This window comes from Zingiber officinale, chromosome 2B, assembly GCF_018446385.1.
Source record: "Zingiber officinale cultivar Zhangliang chromosome 2B, Zo_v1.1, whole genome shotgun sequence".
NCBI lineage: Eukaryota > Viridiplantae > Streptophyta > Magnoliopsida > Zingiberales > Zingiberaceae > Zingiber > Zingiber officinale.
Window position 1 is genome coordinate 26418228 of NC_055989.1, and position 10486 is coordinate 26428713.

The 10486-nt window shown below is 41.2% G+C and overlaps 1 protein-coding gene across 1 annotated transcript; it reads left to right on the forward strand.

The window, feature by feature from the left end:
- Positions 1-7258: 7258 nt before the first annotated feature.
- Positions 7259-9099, forward strand: LOC122049045. Its single transcript, XM_042610536.1, has 3 exons — positions 7259-7618; positions 8113-8240; positions 8321-9099. Exons 1-3 carry the CDS (start codon positions 7406-7408, stop codon positions 8985-8987), a joined length of 1008 nt encoding a protein of 335 aa, XP_042466470.1. The 5' UTR covers positions 7259-7405; the 3' UTR covers positions 8988-9099.
- The last annotated feature ends 1387 nt before the right edge of the window (positions 9100-10486 follow it).

A 10486-nucleotide genomic window follows, 5' to 3' on the forward strand; every position in this document is an offset into this window, starting at 1 on the left:
GGTGGTAACCCTAGGTGATGGAAAGTCCTAGCTACGGTTAGGCAGGTGGAAAACCCTAGGGGGTGGTAACCCTAAGTCCTAGGGGGTGATAACCCTAGGTTATGGAAACCCCTAGGGGGAGGTAACCCTAGATCCTAGGGGTGGTAACCCTAGGTTATGGAAAACTCTAGGGGGAGGTAACCCTAGGTCCTAGGGGGAGGTAACCCTAGGTCCTAAGGGGAGGTAACCCTAGGCGGAAAGTCTAGTTGATCTGGAGGATCATTCTGGCAATAAGTAATCTCTCCTGAGAGGAGTAAGTGAGGACGCACTCCCCATTAAGGGAACAGTAGGCGTTGATTTGACCTAGGATTTCCGGAGGAAATCTTAAGTCAGAACCGAACAGTCCGAAGGCTGTCAAGTTAATTATTTATATATTATTTGCTATTTTATCTAACTCTATTTTGCAGGAAACTAACAGTTTTACAGGGTCGAACTTACCCCTGATCAGTCAACCGAATCGAGGATCGGTCGACCGAACCTCCAAGCAAACAGAGTTGATTTCTAGCCAACTGACCGAATTCGACCGAAGGATCGGTTGACCGAACTTGGGGATCGGTCAACCGAATAGTGGATATACTGTGACCGAGATCAGGCTGGATTGATCATATCAGACCAGATAAGCCAGCGAGGATAGCGGGATCGGTCGATCGAACGGCGGGATCGGTTGACCGAACGAGGACTCATCCGAAGCTGAATATAGACGGGAAGACTGTCCGATTCAGGCAGCATCGATCAACCGAACCAAGGGGTCAGCCGATCGATCAGCAACGAGTCAAACCTGATCCCAACATCATTGGATCTGGATCAAGTCTAGCTTGGCTATTTAAGAAGGGATTGACTAGTTGTTTCAACAACACAACTTCCGAGATCAAGAAACGAACAACTACTGTTCTCTTCAATGCTACTCCGACAACTGACGAACAAATTCCTAATTCTTTATTGTTAATATACTTTATTTTTTTAGTACTTGTAATTGCTTACTTGTAAAATATTTGTGAACTATTAGTTATTGCCCACCGAAAGCGATCAACGATCGCCGGTCTTGGAATAGAAGTCGACCCAGGCTTCGAACAAAGTAAAAGAAATTGTATTAGCATTGCTTTTGTCTTGTTCTTTATTCCGCTGCGTTACTTTGAGTTTTCCGAAATGAGTGAAAAAGCAATGAGTGTTATTCACCCCCACCCCCCTCTAACACATCAATGATCCTACACAAATGAGGTTGTGAACAATGAATGTATAACTCTTTAGGAGAAGAGTTTTTGATGTGTACCAAAGAAGGAGAATGTAGAGTTTAAGTTAGGCCTTCATTACCCAAAGGGAGAGTTTGTCATCTAAGAAAGGGAGACAATGAAGGAAAACCCTCATTCATGCTTTGGCATGAAGAAAAAGTTGAGGCTATGGATTAGCCTAACTTAAAGGTATTATCAAACATCAAAAAGGGGAAGATTGTTAGTGCAATTTCCCTTGGTCAAGGTTGACCAAGTTAACTAAGCTTGAATTAGCTCAAGCTTGAGTTGTAATGTGCAAGTTTTAATGTTTGACAATATATGGATATTGTTTTGACAATGTATGGAGATTGAAGAACAATCGTCCATTTGGGGAGATTGGTCAAGGTTGACCAGTTTTATGTGAAGAAGAGTCAAGTAGATCAAGGTTGACCGGATACTTGACAAGGAAGTCCTAATTAAAAGTTAGTCAAGGAAAGTCTAACAGAAAGGTTGGAAGAAGATGAAAATTCAAGTGGGTCAGTGATTGACTGGACACTTGGTGGGAAAGTCTTGGTAAATGAAGTCAGGCAGAAGGAAATACCTAGTGAGTGAAGCTAGGCAGAAAGGAAATTCTGATGAGTGAAGCCAGGTGAAAGACCTAGTGAGTGAAGTTAGGCAGATGAGAAATCTTGGTGAGTGAAGCCAAGTGAAAGCCCTAGTAAATGAAGTTAGGCAGATGAAAATCTTAGTGAGTAAAGCTAGGTGAAATCCCTAGTGAGTGAAGCTATGCAGTAAGGAAGTCCTGGTGAGTGAATCCAGGCACGTGAAAATCCAGTGAGTCTAGAGTGGCCGGACACCTTGTGTTTGGAAGTCTAAGTGGGTCATGATTGACCAAACACTTTGCACTAGGAGAAAAGTCTAAGTGGATCAAAGAATTGACCGGACACTTGGTGATGAAGTCCCAGCAGGTCAAGGTTGACTAGATGCTAGGCACGGGCAATTCCCAATAGATTATGGTTGACCAGATGTTGGGTATGGGAATCCTAGACTTGAGTTAGTCAAATTAGGGTTGGTCAATCAATCAACTGATCGATTGAACCAGAGCTCAATCGATCAGTCGATAGATTGGAGGTCATTCGTACAAGAGAGCAGTGTGCACCCCAATCGATCAGTCGATCGATTTGACCACTCCAATTGATTGGTCGATCGATTGGGGCTCAATTGCTCATAGTGACGCGACGAAAAATTGGAATCGATTGGTCAATCAATTCCGGGGCTTTCTATGAAAGCATAGAAAGCTTCTGGATCAATCAACTGATCGATCCAGCTACACTCAATCGATTGGTCGATAGATTAAGATATGATCGTTCTGCAGGTTGCGAGCTTTGGATGATTGGGATTACACTGACTTGATGTGGCAATCGATTAGGAGCAGGCCCAATCGATTGGAAGCTCTAGGAGCGCAGAGCATAAAGTTGTTGGCAAGCTCATGATTCTTTTGCAAGTTCTTGAAGCATCTAGGGCACAAGTGCTACTGCATTTTCAAGAGTCAAGAGGCATCTACAAGCTACACATGATCGAACAATAAAGGTTATTCATTGTATTTTTTACATTTATTCCTTGTTTTGAGTTGTATGCTTGTGTAAGTTTATACGAGGTTTCTCCACCTCTAAATTGTTCCGAGAAGGAGTGTTTTTCTTAGTGGAGAGTGCTCATGTGTGGATCCTTGGATTAGTCACCTCTTCTTGAGGTGGATATTAAATCTACATATTAGCATTGGAGAGCTTGACTTCGATTCTATCCACTACAAACCAACATCTATGAAGCAAGTAAATGAGCAAGACAAGCTATTCCCCCCCCCCCCCCCCCCTCTCTCTCTAGCTCCAAAAGTGACCCAATAATTTTGCCTTTGTGATTTGAATTCTAAAGAAAGGTTAACATGTTATTGTTACTCATCTTGTGTAAGAGGTGGATCTCTGCCTCCGAATAGTTGTTTGGAATGAGATAATAGTGAATTGCTCACTCGAAAGCAATCAATGATCGTGAGCCTTGGACTAGTAGCCGGAGGCTGTGAACTAAGTAAAAAAGAAACTATGTCTTCTATGTTTGAATTTTTGTTGTGCTTTTACTCGAACTTTGAGTTTGAAAAGAAAAGAAAGTACAAGATTTTAATGAAAAACAAGCATGACCATTTACCTGCCCCCCTTTTAGCGCTCTTTTCGATCCTATATGTTGGATGTCTATTTCCCAAGATACTATTAGTATTAGCTCTAGTACCAATTATGAGATGATTGACAATGACACTTTTTTTTATCATATTTCACTTATTAATAATAAGAAAAGTTTGTTATTATATTTACTTCAGTTTAGTTCCGAATGAATAAGTATAATAATGTCGTAGAGTAGGAGGTTCTAGTCTACAACACATCTATTGGTTGAATTAATAGTGGGATATTGTGAATATATAGAATACTACTCTAAACTATTCCTAATCAAGTATTAATTAAAAATACAATATTAATGCGTTGAGACTAACATGTAGATCAACGGATGACTTAATCTCACTAGTAATGAATATTGTTGGGGATTTTATATGACCGGCTAGAAGGGGGGTTGAATAGATGTTGCCCCCAATTCGATAAATTCTCTTACAATGTACTTGCACAGCAGAAATACAAACTAATATAAACAAGAAAGCTAAAGATGATAAGAGAAAGAACAAGCAAACTGCTAACACGTTTCCTTTAACGTGGTTCGAAAATTAGGGCTCCTACTCCATGGCTGTCCGTAAGGTGGATGATCCATTAATCCTTCGGTGGATTAGCCCTCGGCAAACTCCGGCTAGCTCAAGCCTCCTTGTGAGTGGGGAAACCTTACCACAACACTCACCAAGACTTCTTAGATTACAAAGAACTCTTGAGCACTTATTGACTACAAATTAGGGTTAACCACCACTAATTTCGTCAACCTTAACCAAGCTTCCAAGCCTTGGTTATATAGGTCATGGGTTTATAGCCTTGACCTCTTGCCTTCAAGCCTACTTCCTTCAACTCTCGTCCTTCGGATGCATCCAAGCTCGTGGCTCATTCCAATGTCATCCTTTGCGTATGCCTCAAAGTCGTTTCCCTCGACCCTTGTTCTTACTACCTTGTCCACGATCCCTTGGATGTTCCATCCTTCACCGAACTCAAAGCCATCAAGCTGAGTCATATGTTTATCGTGCAAACCTGCACACTCATATACACATATCAAATATAAGGGTGAACCTAACTTAAATTCTTTACCCGAACATCAAAACACATGGTCGTACGGACGATTGAGATTGCTCCAACAGATATGAGATATCAGGCTGATACATGAGTATATATTAGAGAATATGTACTAAATGACGGGTTGTTCATGGCAAACTGACTGAGTCCATGTAGACAACCAAGCACGGGTTGTTCGTGGCAAACTGACTGAGTCCTTGAATGCTATTACCAAAAGAACTATCAAGCAGAGTGCATGACAGAGAGAAAGAAAGGTGGAAGGATTTATTTTGCTTATGTGTTTGCTTCCCTACTCAACATCATGACCTCTTTATATAGGAGCAGCAACCCTTGGCAAGAAAAATATTAGTTGATTCGCTTGGACAAATTTTCCCTTAATTGGTCCGACATTTGACGCACGTAGGTCGTACTCACACACAAGTCACATGAGTTCAGTGTAATCCAAGAATTGGATTTGCACTCATCTCTTGTGGGCTCACATGTGAGAGAGAGTCACTCCTCATACATATTCACAACTTTCAATAGTTGTGAGTCATTATAAACCTCATAGCCACAAAACTCCTAATGGAGTCTCCTTCTATCCACCTCGTTTTTCAATCACATTTTCAACATAATTGGTATGCTTCTCAACAAAACCTAGTTCAGATAATGTAATGACTTAATCAAGTCATATTCAAAGTAGTCAACATTGCTTAGAAATTCATAGTAGTTTCCTCTTGATTGCACAAAGACCCTAATACTTCAAAGGATCAAATTTTTTTTCTATGTAAATTCAGACTTATCTCACTGTGTTGGATTGGAAAATTATTGTGCATGTATTGTTCCAAATTGCTTGGAACTATTTTTGTAAGAAAGACCCACATAAGTTTCGTTTTCAACCAACAGTAGAGGCTATGCAGTCTATCTAATCTGTGAAGATGTTTTGCCTAACCAACCAGCCAAGAATATAGAGAATGTAGGGGTTCTTCTATCTCAGCTCTTTACATGTTGCAGCTAATTAAAGGGAGTTGCATTCTTCACTTTATTTAGTCTCACTCTTATATGGATTTTCTACCTAAGTATCTGAACTTTGAATAGAAAGTACGAGTACTTGATTAACCTCATTCAAAGTAAATATGTTCCATAAAAAATCCTCATCTTAGATACAGATTTAACTGTTAAGATAGAGTTATTCCATCTCCAATACATGCTCACATGTTCAGGATTACTAAGCTCCCTGGGTTGCATATACTGGCTCAGTGAAATACAGTCCCAATGTTAGAGAAAGAAAATCCAACTATTTTTATTTTACTCCCTGAGTTATGAAAAAGGTTAATAGGGATGAAAAACACCATTTTAGAACTCTATCGTCCACCCATCTACTATGCTAGAAATAGACTAGAGCTTATGAGCTCCAAACTGTTTTGTAGAGTTTATGAACTCAATCAAACACCCTCGAAGTCCCATCATTTAAACCTTTCAATATTCCATTATGATAAAAATCTCATACCTACAAAATGATCAAGAGCTATGTAGAGTTACCATCTCCCATCCTTTAGGTGTAAAATAAGCTATCTCAACAATATATCTACAAGGTGATTGGATGCATGTCAAGTAATTCCATTTCCACCGTCATTTGCACAACAAGGACATATAAAATTTATGTAACAATTATGATTTGAAGATGTAATATAAAATTTATTTATTTTAATAGTTATTTAATTTTTTGAAAAATTATAATTCATTTGGAAGTTGTGACTAAAAATGAGAATTATAGAAGTTAATTTGATTAAAAAAAATTGCGACACGATGGTAAATTAGAAAGAGATGCTTCTTTAATTATTTTCTTAAAAAATAAGTGATTTCTTTTAGTTTGTTTTTGCAAAAATTAATGTGTCCGATGAATGACTACTCCGCTTGCTATGGAACCGCCCACCGTAAGTGTACCACCACTCCTTTGATCTGCTAGCTCATGCCGTGATGGGATAGATCATCATCTCCAAATTGCTCACTAGGTTTGACCTTTTATTTTTTTTTTTTCCTTTCAACTCGGTGGAATTAGTTCCACAACTAGAAACCATAAATCTTCTAAATGGAATTAAAAGCATACACAAACGAATATATAAATTAATTGTTTTAAGTTTATTTTCAGAATGTGCGTGCGACCGCGTATATTATATTCCAAACTTTTGGGGGCCCCCTTAACTCATTTTATATCTTCAACTCTATCAATCATACCATACATCACAAATGAAAGAGAGAAATTCTAACCATATCATGTATAAAGTCATCTAAGTATTTCATCAAAAATATATATATAAAGTCATTTAAGTACCCAAAAAAACACAATTCATATAAGTAAAAAAAAAAAAAAAGTAAATAACATGAGTTAAAAATAAGAGAAAAATATGAGAGGGTATATGCGTAATTTTTGTCAGGTGCATAAGTCGCGCAGTCCAGAAACCAAAGAAAAGGAATATCTTTATTTTTCCCAGTGGACCAGCGTATTCTCGCCAACCACTGCAACGTTTTCCTTTCATCGTAGCGTCCACTAAGGAGCTTACAGTGGCATGTGATTGGACGACTATCAAAACTAACGTTGGACCCGCCATGCGGTTCCCAATAGAAAGGGAGTAAATATTCGGGCGCCGCAGTTTTGTAGCGCTGATGTTTATTTAGATTATATTTCGGATCCAATATTCCAACTAATGAACAGAAAATCAGATTAAAAAAAAATATATTAAAAAACAATTTTTCCAGGGATCGAGAGCGTCGCCAAGAAAGTGTCCCGAGCAAGAGAAAGGAAGCCTGCGAAGCCGCCACCACCGCCACCTATTTGTTTCCGCAGCTCTCGGCGGCGGCGGTCGCCCCACTCCAGCCGCTCGCGCCTACTTCCGGTGGAAATCTGCCATGCGCATCCGTAAATGCGCCGCCCGGCTTCTGGGCACCGTCTCCACCTCCTTCTCCTCCTCCCCTAGTCCGCTGCCGCGGCCGCCGTCGCAGCAGTCGTTGGAATCGAATGTTGCCCTCTCGCCCGACGCCACCGTCGCGATTCTGTGCGAGCTGAACCGGTCCCCCTGGGACGACCTGATGTGCCTCGACCTCATACCGGCTTTCGATCAGGTACGACCCATCCCATCTATCCGCGCGCACTAGTAGCAGTTCTCTTCGTTTTCTTGCAAAGGCGCTTCCTTTTGTTTCTGAATCAGCTCGGGAGATCTAAATTCCAATTATTTTGGCTCTATTTAGCTCCTTGTAGCTTAAATATCGCCTCCTCCAACAGTTAGGGTTTTCTATTCCTTGGCTCCCAACTTTCTCCTAAAGCTGGGATTCGTTGAACCCTAATGTCGAGGGCAGCAGAGGAGTCAAATTCCACGAAGAGAATCCTCTCCTCTCTCCGCATCCACTGCGCGGCTAATTACTTGCGGTTCCTTCGCATTTATGGATTTGATAAAGAAAACCCTAGTTCCTTCTTATCGATCTCAATATTGCCGAGAACTCGCGCAGCTTTTCCAATCTTATTCCTGAGACGTTTTCTCTGCTTCTTTGTGGATCTCTGCTGCTGGTTCGATGCGGAGCCGTTTCGATTCGACCTAAAATAATCCGATTATTGGCAGGAGGAAGAGGAAGAAGAAGACGGCGAGGGCATTATGGGGAATGCAGTGAAAGCGGAAGCGGGAGAGGACAAGGGCATTACCGGAAATCGCTTCAAAAACGAGGCTGCGGCCACCGCCACTGCTGAATGGTATGCTTCGCCCTGACCTAACCCTCGACCTCTCTTGTTCCTCTACTCCAAAAGCAATTTTCCTTCATATTTTCTTGCAGCGAAGAACCAAGGAAGAAGGCCGGGAAGATTAGAAAGAAGAAAAAGAAAAAGAAGAAGAAGAAGAAGGATAATGTAGCTGCGGTAGTTGAGGAGGAAGAGGAGGGGACTGGTGGGAGCTGCAAGAAGAGCGACGGAAGGGGATGGCGCTGCAAGCGGCCGGCTCAACACCCGCATTCCCTCTGCAGTTACCATCTCGCGCAGCTCCGATCATACAATGCCAGCAAGGTCGCATCTGAGGCAAGCAGGGAAGGCCACGCCGGGACTGGGAGAAAGAAGAAGACCGACGTATCCGATGCCGCCGCCGCCACCGATGACTCTGACTTTTACTATTACTATTCCGGCTTCAACCCTTGGCGTGGGAAGACTAGATGCAGCTGCCGAAGTAGCAATATCATCGGTGGCGCTCGTGGTTTTGCTCTTGATAAAAATGACCGCGACAGCGAAGATGGAGAGGATAACAGGATTGTGCACGACGTCTCAGCGATTGCTGGCGAGGATGAAGAGGAGGACAGCGGCGACGACGTGAACAATATTGTAGAATGCGGAGGCGGTGACGCCGAAGGAGGTAACGCATCGAGGAACACCAATAATCGCGGCAATTATAAGAGCTACAGGAAGAGAGGTAGGAAGAGGATGAAAGCTCGATCGCTCAAGTCTTTGCTTTGATCGATCATGTTGTGCTGCTCGATTTTGCAGTCGTTTTGTGTCTTGTATTCTGCTAAGGTGGACGTGCAAATATAGTTGCGTGCGTAAAAATATGCTTGCATGTGTTCCAAACTGCTTCTTGTGTCCGCTTGTTTTGCACATGTGATTGATTAGCTGTGGCTCGAGTTGGACGAGCATCAACCCCTTCATGGGCCAGGCCCAGAGAAGGCTGTAAGATTGAACTATATCTGAGCCCATGGCTCGCTGAATATGGTCGCCCAAACCAAAACCTGCTCATATAAACTATGTTTGTATTTTCGAGTAATCTTTTATATAAATCAAATATCTTCTTTGTTACGTTAAAACTCAGTCTCTGTCGAGAACATTCAATTAACATTTTGAAAATAGACTAAAATCCTTCAGAACATGAGACCCACAAGACTCGGGTTTCTAGTACACAGGCATGGATAGGGCTGAACATGATTTTAGATAATAAAAGGAACCATCTTTGCCGAACGTTTGCATTAATATCATGTCATCTGTACAAACATCATCATCCCTTCAACGAATTGCTTTCTTGCTGGAGGGGAGCCCTTAAAATGCATTTTGTTCAACAGACTCCCTTGAAATCAGACTACCTTTTGGTTTCTTCTTAAATCAATCACAATTACACTAGTGTCATGGACGCTATTCCATGTCAGTGCAAACCCTGCCAAAAGTGCAGCTGCGAGAGAGCATCGACACTGGATGTTTATTCTTTCTCTGGACCACCAACGTCGTGAGAACCCTCTGCCAGACACCGTCGACCCACGTTGCATGCCACCTCTTAGAGCATCTCCACTGCAAAGTTTGTGAAAAGTTAAAAAAAAAAAAAACCGAATATAAAAATTTGAACCATTGTAGATATGAGATTTGAGGTTTATAGTTCAAGAGCAATAGTGAAAACTCAAACTGCTCTTTTGTATTGAAATTGATATATATGCATAGGATCATGCAACTACATGTTATGAATTATATCATAAAAAAATTCATTTAAAACTTAAACCATTAGGGATGTTTCAATGAGATTTTATAATATTGACATGACATATTGAAATCATAAAAACAAGTTCATTTAGAACTTTAACGATGGAGATGCCCTTAGTAACCACTCATAGCCCATCCACCCGCAATGATTAACCACTCATGTTCAGCAGTTCTATCCAACCGATCTCTGGTTCTGATGTCACAACGGCTTTCAGGTACTTGTCTCCTAATGCAGCAAATCAAAAACATACAAGGAAATTGATGAAATGAGTTAAACAGGCAGTCGACGTGTGAAGAACTTACACATAAGTTCACATGTGATGCAGATAAATTGGTAATGATGCATTAACAAAACGATTAAAATCCATTGCATTCCAGATGTCTCAAAACTGAAACAGAGTACAGCAAAGCAAGTAGAATCTCCGCCTCAATTCTTGAATTCAGCAATTGCTATTGGGTTTGCTGAGCCAAATCTAATATCAAGCTCGGTTATA